General features: G+C 45.6%; 4 protein-coding genes across 13 annotated transcripts in view; 2 read left to right on the plus strand and 2 right to left on the minus strand.

Annotated features, from left to right (window-relative positions):
• dnm3a (dynamin 3a) overlaps window positions 1–5,575 on the plus strand; it is a 36,261-nt gene extending 30,686 nt beyond the window's left edge. For 2 of the 6 annotated variants that reach the window (XM_077017241.1, XM_077017242.1), the window contains 4 exons: window positions 39–203; window positions 963–1,198; window positions 1,551–1,727; window positions 4,146–5,575. In XM_077017241.1, coding sequence (XP_076873356.1) covers window positions 39–203; window positions 963–1,198; window positions 1,551–1,727; window positions 4,146–4,245 — 678 coding nt within the window. In that variant the 3' untranslated portion in view covers window positions 4,246–5,575. Of the gene's footprint in view, window positions 1–38; window positions 204–962; window positions 1,199–1,550; window positions 1,728–1,924; window positions 3,048–4,145 lie in introns of those variants that run through there. The other 4 variants (XM_077017245.1, XM_077017246.1, XM_077017244.1 and 1 more) reach the window with 3 other exon arrangements.
• A 464-nt stretch (window positions 5,576–6,039) lies between these two features.
• Window positions 6,040–7,709, minus strand: pigc (phosphatidylinositol glycan anchor biosynthesis, class C). The gene is made up of 2 exons (XM_077017249.1): window positions 7,577–7,709; window positions 6,040–7,372 (listed from the first exon to the last, which is right to left on the minus strand). The coding sequence occupies exon 2, from the start codon at window positions 7,267–7,269 to the stop codon at window positions 6,391–6,393; it is 879 nt and encodes a 292-aa protein (XP_076873364.1). The 5' UTR covers window positions 7,270–7,372; window positions 7,577–7,709; the 3' UTR covers window positions 6,040–6,390.
• A 527-nt stretch (window positions 7,710–8,236) lies between these two features.
• tmed5 (transmembrane p24 trafficking protein 5) lies at window positions 8,237–14,095 on the minus strand. Of its 2 annotated transcripts, none has more exons than XM_077017251.1 (5): window positions 14,078–14,095; window positions 12,854–13,052; window positions 11,858–11,955; window positions 11,571–11,751; window positions 8,237–10,248 (listed from the first exon to the last, which is right to left on the minus strand). In XM_077017251.1, exons 2-5 carry the CDS (start codon window positions 13,043–13,045, stop codon window positions 10,030–10,032), a joined length of 690 nt encoding a protein of 229 aa, XP_076873366.1. In that variant the 5' UTR covers window positions 13,046–13,052; window positions 14,078–14,095; the 3' UTR covers window positions 8,237–10,029. The 2 variants fall into 2 exon arrangements, with proteins under 2 accessions (XP_076873366.1, XP_076873365.1); XM_077017250.1 differs by lacking the exon at window positions 14,078–14,095 and adding an exon at window positions 13,156–13,289.
• A 197-nt stretch (window positions 14,096–14,292) lies between these two features.
• suco (SUN domain containing ossification factor) overlaps window positions 14,293–16,861 on the plus strand; it is a 46,725-nt gene continuing 44,156 nt past the window's right edge. For 3 of the 4 annotated variants that reach the window (XM_077017253.1, XM_077017254.1, XM_077017255.1), the window contains exon 1: window positions 14,293–14,639. In XM_077017253.1, the coding sequence (XP_076873368.1) occupies window positions 14,584–14,639 (56 nt within the window). In that variant the 5' untranslated portion in view covers window positions 14,293–14,583. The remainder of the gene's footprint in view (window positions 14,640–16,861) is intronic. The other variant, XM_077017256.1, reaches the window with a different exon arrangement.

Here is a 16,861-nt window from a genome sequence, read left to right on the forward strand (position 1 = left end):
TCTCTCTCCCCCCCCTCTCTCTCCCTCCCTGTGGTCAGGTGGAGGGTGAAGGCTCGGGCCAAACCGAGAACTTCTCCATGGACCCACAGTTGGAGAGGCAGGTGGAGACCATCCGCAACCTGGTGGATTCCTACATGGGCATCGTCTACAAGAGCATACGAGACCTGATGCCCAAGACCATCATGCACCTGATGATCAACAATGTCAGTCTGTGTTCAGCCACGCCCTCTCCGTGTGACACCTAAGCCACGCCTCCCTAGCAGGCACAGTTAACCATTAGGCTGTTTTCTAAGTGGGAGCGTCGTTAGTTAGGTTACCCTCCTCCACGTGATAGATCTGCCCGAGTGATCAGCTGCTCATGCTGCTGCATTAATAAACGCTCCTCTTTTCTTCTCTCCTCTCTTCTCTTTTTCATTCTTCTCCTCCTCTCCTGTCCTCTGCTTTCATCCCCTCTCTTCTCTTCTGCTCCCTCCTCTCCTCTCTTCTCTTCTCCTTTCTTCTCCTCTCATCTCTCTTCTCCTCGCTTCTCTTCTCCTTTCTTCTCCTCCTCTCTTCTCCTATCATCTCTCTTCTCGTCTCATCTCTCTTCTCATCTCTCTTCTCCTCTTTTCTCTTTCTTCTCCTCCTCTCTTCTCTTCTCCATTCTTTTCCTCCTCTCCTGTCATCTGCTCTCTTCTCTTCTTCTCCTCTCTTCTCCTCTCACCTCTCCCCTCCTCTCTTCTCTCCTCCTCTCTTCTCCTCTCTTCTCATCTCTTCTCTCTTCTCTTCTCTTCTCCTTTCTTCTCCTCCTCACTTCTCTCACCTCTCTCCTCCTCTCTTCTCCTCTCTTCTCTTCTCCTCCTCTCCTCTCTTCTCTTCTCCTCCTCTCTTCTCCTCTCCTCTCTTCTCCTCTCACCTCTCTCCTCCTCTCTTCTCCTCTCATCTCCACTCCTCTCTTCTCCTCTCTGTTCTCCTCTCTGCAGGTGAAGGAGTTTATCCACTCAGAGCTGCTGGCCCAGCTGTACTCCAGTAGTGACCAGTCCTCTCTGATGGACGAGTCTCCAGAACAGGCTCTGCGCAGGGAGGAGGTGCTGCGTACCCACTCGGCCCTGAAGGAGGCGTTGGCCATCATCACCGACATCGCCACCTCCACCACATCCACGCCACTACCTCCACCCGTGGACAGTTCCTGGCTGCAGACGGCCACCACCAACCGCAGGTAAGTGACAGCTTACCAACTGCTGGCTGGAGCCCATGGTGATCTTTACACAATGTATCAGTTTTACTGGATGAATTATTAGGATTATTTCATGGGATGATATGTACGTGACTCTAGCCAGTTGATATTGGAAAAGTGTTGGTGTGAGTTTAAGGATATTATAGGGGTTGATGTACCCGACACCACCCAACACCTCTCTCTCTCTGTCTTTCATTCGCTCTCTCTATCCCTGTCTCTTCTTCCATCTTTCTTCTTCTCGCACTCTTTCTCCCTATCAATTCTTCTCTTTTTCACCCTCTCTTTCTGTGTCTCCCTCTCTCTGTCTCTCCATTTCTCCCTCTCCATCTCTCAGATCTCCTTCAGGTCTCACTGCTCCTAGACGAGCTCCATCTGCTCCGTCTGTTCCAGCTCGAGGCCCCGCCCCTCCCCTCCCCGTTCGCTCCAGTTGCTCCACAACCGCCATCCCCAACCACACAGACTCCTCCCAGGCGTCGGCCCGCCCCCACCGAGCCCCTCCCAGCGTGCCCAGGTAACTCACCACCACACGCCCCTCCTTCTGTCTTAACCTCACCTGTACCAGTTGCCATGGTAAACACCGGGATAAGGAGTGCCAGGCCGGGTCCCCAGTAGAAGGGCTACATCGAGGACTTATTAAAGAACTTCATTACTTCTCTTAATGAATCTTCTCTTCCCCCCCTCTGACCCCTGACCTTTCACTTGCATCAGTACTACTGTTGTGGCTGTCAAGCGTGGATCACAAAAGTCCCTGTGAGGCAGCTCGCCCGGGTGAACACGCAGGACACCATTTCACTGCCAGTGCTGCTGACACATATGGACTTTTTTTTTTTTTGTTTTTTTTGTATTTGAGAAATAGCTTAAGTCATCCACACGTTCACTCCATCACTCCGCAGCACACCTGAATAAACGAATCAACGCATGGTGGTCTGAGGTGGGTCTGAGCTGAAAAAGGCTAAATATTAAAAAACGTTGGGGCCCCTATGACAAAATACTGGCAGAATTCCAGAATACCCCCCATTCCACATATAAGACATTCTGTAGTGCACTGAGCTGGGTTGTTGCTCCCTGGACTGGCATGGCCACTGCGTGTGAGTGTGAAGACTCACATCAGAAACTCATTAAAGTGCTTGTTAATGTATGTGTTAATGTACTCTTTTATTGCTCTGTTAGAGGAATAATTTGGCCGTCGTCTCTATATACGCAAAACATGCCAGTCACCTGGCAGGAAGATGTTGGGCAGTGCAGGGTTCACCTTTCTGGTCTTTCTGCACCCTTAGTGTTGTCACGGGTGGACTGTGTCCCGCTGCGTTCCCATAGCAACACCACCGCCAGCTCTTTTGTGTGTGTTTGTTTGCGATGATCTAACCGCTTATGGCCGCACGTCAAAGGGGCAGGAAAGACCCCAACGACAACACAAAGATGGCGGCCTCAGAAACATCCATGCGGAGTACAGACGCTGTCTCTCTGACTGTGGAGGTTACTTGAGATGGGTGGGGGTCTACTGGAAAATGTGTTTTTCATATTCTTTTCCCCAACATTCAGAACAGGCTGTTTGCGCGCACACACACACACCCAATCATCCCCACCCCCACACACACCCCCACCCCCACATTCGCTCAGTGGCGCGACTTCTCGGCACAGGCAGTAAATCAGTACGGATCTCATGGAGGTTGCTGGTGGTGTTGCTCAGGTTTAGATGTTCTCCTGAGTACCAGAGCAGCGGTGAAGCACGAGGGTGACGGAGTGACGGAGGCTCTCGGGTGGAGCTGAGGAGGCACGGGTGGAGGCCGCCCACCAACTCCGTCCGTCCCGCACCGTGTCCCGCACTGTGTCCCGCACTGTGTCCCGCTCCGGTACAGCGACCCCACTCGTCAGCCCTGACACCCGCATTCTGCTGGACGCTCCCCATTTGGACCGGTTCCTTTCGCTGTTCACTCCGGTTTTCCCCTCCGTCCTGCTGGCGTTCCCTCCTTCTCCCCCAAACTTTGGCCCTACGTCTGACTCCTTTATGCCTCGTTTCCTCTGGGTTCCGAGACGGCTCGGTTTGGACCTCCACCCTTTTCTCTCTCCGCCCTCTTCCCTCCTTTGCTACGGCCTATTTTCTTCCCTCCCTCTTTCGCATTCCCCCTCTCCGTCACGCATGTCCTCTCTCAGACATCTTCGCTCCCGTCCCTGCCCGTGCTGGCCCTCTTTTGCCGTGTTAGCGTCCCTTCCCCGTCCCATGTCCCGCATCCCGTGTCCTGCGTCCACTGAGGTCGCTCTGCGGTTTCACCTCACCTCACTCTCTACCCCAGTCCTGCATGTCTGAACTAAAGTCCTGACCCACTGCCCATCACCTCTTTATATCCACCTAAGCGTTCTCATTGGTCAGCTTTGTACTCCAAAAAACGGCATGTTTTCATTAAGTGCTCATCCCCAATTTCACCTTGATCTTATGTGTACGTACAGTACAACAGTACGTACACTAATACGATAACGCCACGTAGGTTACATTTAATTTAAGAGGGTTACATTTAAAAGAGTTACAATTCATATCATGAAAAAATGTAAGACTCAGTGTTTTTACAGCATGTGTCGTGGGAAAAAACTGATCCTGGTTCAGCACTCCTACTTTCAGAGTGTAGATGCAGGAGCGCTGGTTAGTTTCTCTGGTGCATATCAGAGCTGATCCTAGATCTGTGAACTGTGCACTGTGGATCTCCTCACAGTGACCTGACTGTCCTGCCAAAAGCACTCTCTCTTTCACCTAATTTCTCGTTTTTCTTTGTCTCCCTGTTTATCACACTAAATTATGTTTAATAACCCATAGCATTATGACTTTCTCCAAAATACGCCTCTGATATTTCCAGGCTGTGAGATTTGCCTGGTTTCTTCAGTCTCTGCTTTGCTTTCTTTTCCATCGTCTCCTTCTTCTCCTTCAATTGTCCAGCACTCGCTGCAGATCAGGAGAAACGAACGCCGTCCTCTCCATCTCCCCATCCCAGAAAACCTCTCCCTCTGCCAACTCCATTAGAGAGCGAGATTCCTGAACCTCCACAGGGATCTTTCCTGGATCCACATTGCAGGAACGCTCCCCCTTCCCCCATCACTCACACACACACACACACACACACACACACAGTGTTTCTGTCTCTCACACTTTTAGACCCGGCCTATGACGGCCCTGAACACAGAATCAAGCACGCATGGATGATCATGCCAGCTTAATCTCACAGAGTCTCATGGAGAAATCATCGAGAGACAGATGTGTTATTGTGACGATCACTTCCCCAGGCTTGTCTTCAAAAAAACACAAGCTCAGAAAGAAAGGATTGTGAAACTGAAAACAAGTATGGTAGATATGTATCTGTTAGATGGCGAAATTTATCACTATAGTTTTATCATCTGGTGAATTTGTTTTGGCTGGCTGATCAGTTTTATTTAAGACGTTTTATGTAAGAAATTCTTTCAGAGCTAGAATGCAACACTTTAGGTTTTTAATCACTTATTTGTAATACGGTTTCTCAAAGTGCACATTCTGGCAAACCTCTGGTGTGATAAACAAATGTAAACAGCGAAGCGGTTCAGTGATTGTTGTTCTTCTAAAGGAACAAAGGGATTTAGCAGAGTTATGAGGTCATCATAAAAACAGGAGTATTCCTCATACTACTTCATACTATGCTGTGTGTGTGTGTGTGTGTGTGTGTGTGTGTGTGTGTCAGGAGACAGCCTCCAGCAGTGCCTTCACGGCAGACGTACTAACACCCAGCAGGTGACACAAGGCCTGCGTTCATTAGAAACCCAAGCAGGACACGGACGAACTCAGACTGTTTACCCAGGCGTCCTCAGATCTTCACCATGGCTCCAGATGCTTTTGGTGTGGTCTTAGAGATGATGGATGTCCTCTGACCTGAATAACATGACTTGAGATTATACTGAAGTTGGGATGGACTAAAGTGAGTTGCTGCCAAGCCGGTGAATCTCCTGCCTGGATCCATGGTGATTTCACTCATCCTCTACCTGTCGGGCAGACCTGATACTGCTGTGTACATGCATTTTACATTGTTACATATGCTTTGGCTGTATTTGATTCTGTGCGTGTGTGTGTGTTTGGAAGTGTGAAAGTTTGAAGCTCTAAATAAACAGGGTTTTATAAAATAATGGATTTTGTAAATAAAGGTGGAGTTAATTAAATGTTCAGTGACAAAGAAATGAACAGTTTAACATGTTTTTTATATTTCCCTTTTTTATGGATTTTGCCTTGTCTTGTTCATAATTAGGTGAAATACTGGTAAGTCTTAGAAAAAGGTTTAACTTCCCGCTTTGTGATGCAAGTTTAGCAAATGTTCTATTTAGCTGAGAACAAAATAAACCGTTATAGTTTTGTGAAGTTTTCCGTGCACGTATATATTCACAGACGGTTGACCATAATTGACCAACATACACAACAGGCGAATAACGTCCTCTGTAGGCGACGGAGTCCCGATCTCTGCACTCGCCTACATCTGTTATAGATGGATCTTTTTTACCAGTTGTGTTCCTTTATTACTGGAATATGTTAACACCTATGAGTCTGCCTACAGTAACGAGTGCCTGTTAGATTTGTAACGTTAAGGTTATTGTGGATTGATGTGTTACAACAGTACAGGTTTGTGTGTAATCTACAGTCTGTGGGCTGTGTCCCCATCTTTACGCCCAGCAAACATGTCGGGCAATGACTGACCTCTTGTGGACACAATAACGGAGTCGGTTTGTCTCTGGCCTGGGAAAATGGAAAATGAAACTTTATGAAGATCGCTATTAATGTTCTTATTAATGAAACTCTCGTCATTCATATTCAAATATATGTTTACAACACGTAATAGCCTTTATTACAAGTAATAAATAAATTATTACTGAACTTTAAAACATTTTACCAAGTTTAAATGCTAGTAACTGTTCACTTATAAAAAAAGAAATACTGTTCCAGTTGTTCAAAATTAGCCACACCACGTGAAGGTACAAATAAGCAGCTTTAGTCAGTGTAGTTAGTTAACCGATGTGTTGTATAATCAACAGTACAACGGCTGTATATCCCCTGAGCTTGATATCAAAGTGCAAAACACCCCAAACGAGAAACCCTCTTCCTCCACCCTTAAATGTGCATTATTTCATTTAAAAATAGATGCTTTAAAACTGTTATTTCCACAACTCCGTCAGCTCAAGAAACGTGACAGGTCCTCCCTGATCTCCGCCTCGTCCCACGGGCCGTGAATGTTGTCCTTGTGTCGTTGCAACCGCACCAGCAGCGCCGGACACGCCAGCGTCAACACCAGCAGCGCCAGCAGCAGCAGCGCGGCCCCGCCGGGCCACACGCTGCGCGCTCCCGCCACGCCGGCCGCGCACACCAGCCCCGCCGCCCAGGGGAAGCTCCACTCGGCGCGCTCCCGCAGGCGGTGCAGCAGGCAGGGCCAGAGCGCGAACACGAGCAGCGCGAGGCTGAGCACGGCGAAGGTGTGCAGGGCGCCGGGCAGGCGCGAGCCCAGGCACACGGAGGCGAAGAGCGCGGCGTTGATGGACACGCCCCCGTGGGGGCTGGGCCGCGTGTAGGGGAAGAACAGCACGTGCGCCAGCAGCATGACGGCCGACGTGGCGTAGACGGTGTCCGTGCTCACCGACTCCGTCAGCGTCTTCAGCACCGGGGAGAAGCCGAAGGTGAAGGCCAAGAACACGGCCGCGCTCTGCAGGTCGGCCACGCGCGCGCGCTCCCGGCCGGCTCCGCCCAGCGCCTCGTAGAGTCCGTAGCCCGGCAGCGCGCAACCGAGGCTGGCCCAGAGCAGCGTGGACGGAGCCAGGCGTCCTTGGTCCATGAAGGACCACAACGTGATGAACACCGCCACGCAAGAGACCTGTTGGGCAACCAGTCCGGTTTCGCGGACCACCGCCCAGTACCGGTACTGGCGGACACGGATGTTCCGCCGTAGTTCCTCCAAGAAGCGGCGGTCCACGTAGTTGTCGGGGAAGCGCTGGCGCTCGTACAGGACCTTCCGCCACGGTACCGCCGGGGACGCGCCTGGGCCGCTGTCGGCACCCATCACACAAGGACGGACCAGGACGTCAAACACAGAGAGTAGAGTCACTGATGTCCTACAGACTTCCAGAGGACAGAACCGAGCCGCGTCCCTCCATCGCCACAAGCTGAGGATGTGGGGAAGAGGGGAAATGGACCAACAACCGGTGAAACGGGTCTTTCTATTTCGCTGTGCTACGTTGTCAAACACGCATACACAAGAGTTACACGAAATACCTTGAAATAGTTTCTTATATCAGTTATTATATAAATATAATAGATTAACAGATACGGTATATAATAAATGATGTAAAAACAATACTGATAGCTACCAAGTCAGCTACTCTCGCTGCTCACTACATCTCGCCATTAGGATTCGCGGAAGTGACGAATATTGGAAACACAGGAACAAAGTGTCCACGTGCGCTCTCTGCTGGAGGAGGGAAGGATCTGGTCATGATGGTTGTGCCCAATGATCTCATTGGTTGTGCCCTCTGGTGGAGGGAAGGATCTGGTCATGATGGTTGTGCCCTCTGCTGGAGGAGGGAAGGATCTGGTCATGATGGTTGTGCCCTCTGCTGGAGGAGGGTGGGATATGGTCATGATGCTTTCTGCGTTTTTTTCCTAGTCAGTTTCGACGGTTGAATGACAAAGCAATTTGCCTTTGTCCAAAAGGCAAGTGAAAAAAAGCTTTTGTGAGATTCCAAAGATAATCTGATTAAACATCTTTTATCTATTTTCTATTGTGTGTCTGTAGCTAGCATCAGTATCACGTTTCCTTGCCCAACTCAAAGCCCTTAATCTGTAGCATCATGGCCCGTCAGGGCCTCCACTGTTCACACAGGAAATAAACACACATGGGGAGGTACAAATACAGATTGTCTCATGCATTTTTTGTATGAATTTGGGAATTACAGATATTCTTATTATCCTAGGCCTAAGACCTGCTTCATGAAATACCTTCTAACAGAAAATACGAATACACAACAAGCTTTAAAATTTGTATTATAAATACAAATTTCAAGTCTTTTAATATGCTTGGATACAGTCAGACAAGACGAACAAAGGCACGGTCTGATTCCATAGTAGTTGGTGGAATTGGCACAACATCAGAATGTTAAACATTTGCACATATGTATCCAATGCTTTTCTCTGAGTTAAAATCACATTAATTAAAGAGTAGGGGAGCTGACTGTTAGTGTTTCCACTGACCATTAAATCATGTTAATCCCAGAATGCATATGAAAAATTAACACAAAATGATCGTTTCAGAACCATTTCCTAATATAAACATTGTTAAAAATAGAACCTGATTTTTTTCAAGATGCAAAAAATACATTAGAAACATAACTGAATACTATACGAAACGATTTTCATGCTTTACGTGGATTAGGCAGCCATTACCAAAGACCCCCACAAGGTGGCGATATTAAACCACAATACTGTCAAAAGTTTCTCTCGAGTTGACGCAAAAGTTCCGTTTGCACTTGTTTGTACAAAATGATTTTTTTTAAGTACCTTAAAAGATTCCAAACTTGATTAAATATGATTGGCATAATTATGACATTTCCTTGATGGAAAATGGTAAGAATATCAATTCTTTTTTTGAAAAAAGTGGACCTTAAAAACAAGCCCTTAGGACATAAAATGTACCCGAACCAATGTTTTACCCCACCAGGTTTACTATTAATGAGGAAGACATAGTTGATGTAACTATGCTATATAAATACCAGGAGACCTACAGTTCAGTAGCACACAAGGCATGAATCCTCTCCACACTTCTAGGGAGGACTCAGTAGAAGCATCCACGATGGCCAGTCCTTAACACACTCGTCTAGAGCTTGAACGAGCTTCACCACAGCCGTACTGTACACAAAGACGCATATCCTTCACAGTTGCTGTTCTCTGCACTGCTGTCCGACTCCCACCCGAAAGGCTGCTGGAATAGGAGCCGTATTGAGAGAACATTGTAGGTGACGTGGTTGGGTGCTCCAGCCCAGTGGGGGGCGCCACTGCACACTGAGGAGGTTTCAAAGGCAGGCATGTGACCACATTTGATATAGCACCGCTGCTGTTCCCCACGGACGAGGTCAAAAGGTAAAGGTCATGGGTTAAGTCACAGAGCACATATAAGGCAGATATATACGTTTGTTACGTTTCTCAGGGCAGGACAGGGGGAAGAAAATGGGGGAAATAACCCAGGGGATCCAGGGCTCTGGTCCAAACATGGTGCCGTGAACACTCTGACCAGGCTTTCATAAGCACGGGAGAAATAATAATGCAAGCTAGATAGAAAACATCTCCATGATTCAGTTTTTGTTCATAAAATTAACAAGTTGTTACTCTGATAAGGGAAAACAAAGAAATAAAACCAGGAGAAAATGTAGATGTGTCTGTGCTTAAAAAATTGGCATCATGGAAAAAATCCAAAAATATCTATTCTTTAATTCTCTGTGCATGTTTAAAAAAAACAAAAATAAAAAAAAAACAGGTGTGTGGCTTCACATGAGCTCTCTAGAACTTGTAGCAGCTTAGAGTTGCCAGACTCTTATGTTGGCGGGGGGAAGGGACCAGGTTGTCTTCAGCTCAGGCTGAGCCCCCAAAAAAAAAGAAAAACGATTGTCTTCAATAGAACAGAAGCGAACAGTAGTAAACAGTAGTGAGTGGAGTTAGAGTTGATTCAGAGGCTCGACAGCGTGATAAATCAGGGAAGTGTGTATCTCAATCTTCATTCCTGAATCAGCGTGTGTGTGTTTCCCAGGGCGTAGTGGAGCGGCAGGGAGGGCTATGTGTGCACCTTTCTCTTGTCATCAAAGAGGCTCCGCAGCAGGTAGACTTGGATACAGGACACGAGGATCATCACCACCACGTTGGTGAAGGACCAGATGTTCACACGTTCATAATTGCTCTCCTGCAAGTTACGGTCGCGCGCCTCAAAGGCCCTCAGCACTGTCTGGATCTGGAGACTCTTCCCCAGACGAGCCTTCATGCCGTTTATGGAGTCCTGTGGGGAGTGAGCCAACAATGGCCTTTTAGAAGAGCGTTACAGATACGGAGAGACTTGAAACGGTGAAGGCGGAAGAGTAAAAGAAGTGAAGGAAACCTGTGCATTCTTGCACCGTTTCATGTTGTTTTGTGAAACAGCCTCCCCCTGTTTTTCCCCCATGAGCAATAATCTGCTATTGTTCCTTTTGGAGTCTAATGTGTTAAACAATTACAGCAGACTTAAACAATGCTGTACCATTTATATAACTGTCCTGAACATTTAGGACATACATAGAAACATGCATGAGCGCACACACACACACACACACACACACACACACACACACACACACACACACACACACACACACACACACACACACACACACACAGTCAGGTAAACAGTCCCACAGTGAAAGCACTTCCTGCACAGCTGCAGTTTAAATTTTGAACTTCCTGAAACTAAGAATGAATCTGGAATCTATTTACAGCGCTGTGAGTTGAAGCTACTGTAATGGTCACAAGACACATGCAGGTTCCTCCACTTTACAAACACATACCGTGTCAATGTGTCAGTTCTGCACTGGACCACACCTGCTCTGTTCTTGTATGAAGGCTCTACATTAGTTTGCAGCCTTGATACAGAGATTCTCTGCCAGCACGTGACCGCTTATGACAGCACGTGACCGCTTATGACAGCACGTGACCGCTTATGACAGCACGTGACCGCTTATGACAGCACGTGACCGCTTATGACAGCATATAAAAGTATGATTACAATTGACCGTATAGCGATGCCCTAGTGATTCCCTGTTTTGTATACATTTTCTGTGTAGACTGTGTACACTGGCCTGTGTATATAATGTTGGTTCTTGCTACATATAAGGACCACCATAAAGTTGCATTATAAAAATATCATGTTATGTAAAAATTCACTAGAAACCCTAGATCTGAGTAAACAGATTCCACTCAAGCCTGCGGTGGGCACGGTAGGGTTAATGAAGGAAGATTCTAGTGTAAGACTGAACTGAAACATGTCTGACGCTAAGCCTGCATTTGAATTTTCATTTTCACGGAGCCTTAACACCTGCCAGGCTGTTCAGGTGTTGTCGGTTACAGTCGTCCCACCAGTGTAACCACTCTAAACAAAGAAACCACACAGCCCACTCAGGCCTGAAGGCAGAGCCATTGCTGTGCTGTAAGGAGTTTGCTATGATCGGCGTTTACAGGCATAACGGCTGATCCCAAGCACACAGGCCCGAATGCCGATGAGGCAGACAGAGACTGGATCTCCCCTGCCGTGTTTGAGCAGAGTCTCTAACACGAGCACACTCCCCTTACCATAATATCCTCCAGCTTCAGGTCCAACAGGTCAGCGCCCTGCACGTACTCTTTCCAGTTCTCAGGGTCTTCCCCATCACCCATGTTGTCCAGAATCAGTTCAAAGAAGATGACCTTTTCAGACAAAGTGCTGAAGGAGTTATCGAAACAGAACATGTAGTCTCCCTCCTCCGTCTCCACTCTGAAACAAGAGAATCAGGACTTTACGATGTCTAATGTGTAACAGCAGTGGCAAATTCTTAGGGTAGAATGCATGTCTGAAGAGGAGTTGTGTGTGTTAACCCTACGTGTGAACTCCATCAGACTTCCTAAAGTCGGAGAACAGCACATGACCACTGGGAGAGGACAGGTAGAAGTCCACATCCAAACCCGCCCCATCCAGAACCTGAAGATCCAACACACAGTATCAAGAGCCATCTCACATGCACACATCCATACAGGTGTTTAACTCCAGTCAACCTGTATAAAAACATGCTGTAATCCTGTACAGAAAAGATGAGCAAGTATGACAGACTGACAAGTTTGTTTAATTATATATTCTTTGTTTATCTACCATTTGGCCTCACAGCCATTAACCCACCACAGATACTACTAAAGTCTGGCCAGCAATCTGTGAAGGCTTATGTCCCAATAGAAACAGTGACACTTTGCCTACTTTTGTAACCCAGACTGGTCTCTAATATCTCTTTCAACATTTCATTGGAACTGTGTGATTGTGCCAGACGTTTGTTGGAATCAGTAATACAGAAATGTATTTAATTACTCAAATAAATACTTAACTGAAGCAAAGTGATTTTGCAGATGCAATGTTATTGTACAATTAGTCAATACAAACTGTTAAATTATGCATGTCAGTTTCTGACCCACAGCGCAGACTGAAAGATCTTATATCCTTACGCACTAATACCGCTCAGTGAACGGTAAAAAAAAAAAAAAATGATATATAAAATTTATATATAAAATATATATATAAATCTGAATTTGCAAAATAACTCCTTTCAGAGTCAGCTTCAGAGGAATATTACATGATCTTTCGGAACGTTACAGCGTGGGCATGAACCAGATCCAGACAGACCACACAGTAACACCAAGTCTAGTTTGTATTACACAAATGTGCGTGTAGTACACACCACCTGCCAAAAATGCCCAGCTGACCGCTAGGAATGACAGCAAAACAACACAAATAGATGTTCATGGCAAGGTTGTGCAGACCCGTGGAGTTAAGTCTGGTGTTATAACTGTTAAAACTGATTACTTGACTAAAACGAGATGAGTTCGGTGACCTGATACTCAATTTCCAAGGAGGCGTCCTTCTTCATGGACTGGTAGAAGCACTCTCTGCGCCCGGCGGCCAGGGTGAAGGTGAAGTCGCTGTCCGGGGACTGAGTGAAGGCGCCGGCGGCCGCGCAGCGCCCCAACACCGCCACACACAGCAGGAGCAGCAACGCGCTCCTCACCTCTTCCGTCAACCACATTCTTCCTCTAAGAAAAGTTTCAGGGTGAGACAAAAACAAACAAACACAACAAAACAAAACGAAAAGCCCGAGAAACCCCCCCGCTTGACTCGAGGACAACTCGGCCAAACCTAAAAGTTCCTCTCGACAAACTTCTTGGAACAGCTCACGAAACGAGTTGGTGATACTATAACTTTAGGACCCCGCCATGTTAAGGCAACATTTTTTTATTTTGGTATATATATATGTTCGTCTTTTAAATTACAGCATATTAAACATATTGACGAAGAAAATATATTCGTCACTTAAAATATTAAAAACAAATATTTATAAAGACAATTTCTCCGTACAGGCAACTGTCTCAGCAACCCACACATGTTGCATGTCGGGATATGAAGTCTTTTGCCTTGCACTTCCCCATGTTCGAGAGTTAAAAGCATGATGTTGTGGTCAATACTACATAACAATAATGTTAACGCTAACACATTTACCAGATAGGGAAGTAAATATTTCTAACCGTTGTGAAAAGTCAATCACACATATTCAAATGGTACTTTCTTTTTGGTGGTGTAAAATTGAAACCTGGACAAATTAACGAATAAAATGAGACACCAGGGTTGCCAACTCTCACGCATTGAGCGTGAGACACACGCATTTGACCGTTTTCACACGCTCTCACGCCACACTTCCGATATCTCACGCCGAAAAAAAATATCCAGTTTATTTACCTCAGATCCACATATATGATTCAATACGTTACTAGTTCGCTAGCTCTGGCGCCATCCACCGGCGTTATAACACTGAATCTGTGTCCATTTTACGTTCGCCACCCCCGCTAAACAACTTTCGTTTGCCACCCCCCCGCTCAACAAAATACACTCGCCACCGGCTCCAGGTTAAAATCTCACTCCAAGCGAACGTCAAAAGTTGGCAACCCTGAGACACGTGTTTTTAGTGCGTGACTAATCCATCAGTTGCTTCTTAATTCATCAGCTTAATTCATCAACATTCACGAATTGCGTGTTTAAATATTGCTTAACCGTCCTAACTTACGATTAGGCATGGCAAAAAAAATAAATGTGCTTATCGCTTTGGGTGACGCGTCCGGTGACCAAACTTCCAACTCATCTTGAACGGTGGCATGGGCGGGACGAAACGGAACGCAGAGGCGTTCTATTGGTGGGCCGAAACGGCACAGAGGATTTCTATTGGCGGACCGAAACGGCACAGAGGATTTGTATTGGCGGACACCGTAACCGCTGTCTGGGTCAGCGCTAGAGCGTCAAAGCCACAGCAGCAGAGGCAGAAGCAAGAACGCAGGAGAGCAAGTTACTGGTCGGCTGTAGTGGGAGCAGATCGACAGCACAGTTATACCAGTTTGTTCTGAAGCGCGAAACAAACACACACACACACACACACCTCTGCGTTTATTACTTTAATAAAATTCATTCTAGCTGTTCTGCTCCTCGTCCACTGTGCGTAAACCGTAGCAGCGTACACAGAAGCGAGGATGTTAGTCCCCGCGGGAAGATGAAGAGTGAAGAAGATGAAGAGTGAATATGATGAAGAGTGTGCGCGTTCTGGTGGTGTGCCTCAGCGTAGCTCTCCTGTACTGGTAAGTTAAAACCATCCGCTGCTTGCGAGCTTTAGGCATCTTTAGCCATCACACTGTTGCTGACTCGGCGGTGTTGGGGTGCTTTAATGACCAACGTCTTTAGGTAGCTAAGATACAGTATTTTGGTATACCACAGTCTTTAGGTAACTAAGATACAGTCTTTTGGTATACCACAGTCTTTAGGTAGCTAAGATACAGTCTTTTGGTATACCACAGTCTTTAGGTAGCTAAGATACAGTCTTTTGGTATACCACAGTCTTTAGGTAACTAAGATACAGTCTTTTGGTATACCACAGTCTTTAGGTAACTAAGATACAGTCTTTTGGTATACCACAGTCTTTAGGTAACTAAGACACAGTCTTTAGGTATACCACAGTCTTTAGATAACTAAGATACAGTCTTTAGGTATACCACAGTCTTTAGGTATACCACAGTCTTTAGATAACTAAGATACAGTCTTTAGGTATACCACAGTCTTTTGGTAAATAAGATACATTCTTTTGGTAGCTAAGATACAGTCTTTAGGTATACCACAGTCTTTAGGTATACCACAGTCTTTAGGTATACCACAGTCTTTTGGTACACCACAGTCTTTAGATAACTAAGATACAGTCTTTTTGTACACCAGTCTTTTGGTAGCTAAGCTACAGTCTTTTGGTAGCTAAGCTACAATCTTTTGGTGTACTACAGTCTTTTGGTAGCCAAGCTACAGTCTGCAGTGTTTGGTGCGTGGCTAACATTAGCTAGCTAGCTTGCTGAGCTTGTCAAATACATTTTGGAAAAAATAGATGCTTTGTTATTTCTTTCGTGATGCCGTTTGTCGTCTGTGAAGTAGCACTAGTTTTCCTGTAAACGACTCTTTCCTTTCTCGTTTACTATGAGATGACGGTATTCAGCGAGCTAGCCCTCACGTTGGCTATCTGGATGTAGCCACTAATGCTGCGTCCTAGCTGTACGTTATTTAAGCTGCATCTTGACAGCCACTGAAAAACGACAGCTACCGTGTTTTCTTAGACAGATGGTCAACAGTTAATTGGTTAAATGTAGCTAGGTTAGATTTATCTGAGGTAATTCACGTCGTAATGGTCATGGTTTATAATCAGTAACCTAGATTTAAATTGGCTAAGTAAGCTAGCTGTAAGATTTAATGCGCTAGCAAGCGTTAAAATGCTTTAAAAAATAATTATTATTGAGTGTGTTTCTTTTAAACTGGTTTAAACATTCGTTATTGCGTTAATGAGCTTAGCAGTTTCCCAAATCAGAGGTTACAGACCAGCAACAAACGTTTTTGTTCCACCCATAACTAGATAAAAACATCTTAACCATTTATTAAATGTTTGCCGACTACATATGAATGTGGTACTTGCAACCGCGGTAAACCAGTCTAAAGTATTTTGGCGTTTGACTCTAATGAGAAGGCGGCGTAGGCAGGACAGGTGGAAGATTCGCACGGTGTATGGAGGACGATTCAAAAATGCTCCCTCCTTCAAATTCACTGACGTTGCAGTTTATTAAATCTTAAATATGTATTCGTTGCTCTTTCTTCTCTCATTTCTTCTTAATCTTTTTGTTTGTTTTGAGGTTGTTCTAGTCTGTTTTGAAGTTTAGTTTTTTTTTCTAGCACATCTGTTTGCCCTAAGAAGTTACCTGTAAAGTTTTTTTTTACTATAAAACTACAGTTAACTGTTAAACTACAATTCCCTGTAGTCATGTCATGCAGTAATGTGCCACTCCCTAACAATATAGCGAATAATGGACATCTACTTGCTGCCTGTTAAGATGCTTATAGCAATATTGCAGTGTGAGCTCCACACAAAGGTCTGTGAAGATGTTGGCTTTCCTTAGGGACAGTAGCTAAAGATGGTGGACCAAGTGCATGTGAGGGCACTTTTTGCTAAAAGTAAACATCAAATGAGAAAGTGACCCCTTCAGAATGTGGCTTATGTTTGGTGTATTTTTTCAAATCATTTTCAGTTATTTCTTCTGATTTTGCCAAGTCCTCATAATTCTGCCACATGTCACACTTGAATCTGTTAATTAATCTGTTAATTAAGTCAACCCAGAGTGTTTGGTCTGAATACCTATGTAGCAACGTGATATCAGGATAAAATATTGGTTAGAAAATATTTTTTTAATCTGACTGGTTGTTTTATTTAAAAATAAAAGCTGCCATAACAGATGAATTTACTGAAGCTCTTTTGAGCATTAATGGGTCCATTAAG

The sequence above is a fragment of the Brachyhypopomus gauderio genome, chromosome 9, assembly GCF_052324685.1.
Source record: "Brachyhypopomus gauderio isolate BG-103 chromosome 9, BGAUD_0.2, whole genome shotgun sequence".
Lineage (NCBI taxonomy): Eukaryota > Metazoa > Chordata > Actinopteri > Gymnotiformes > Hypopomidae > Brachyhypopomus > Brachyhypopomus gauderio.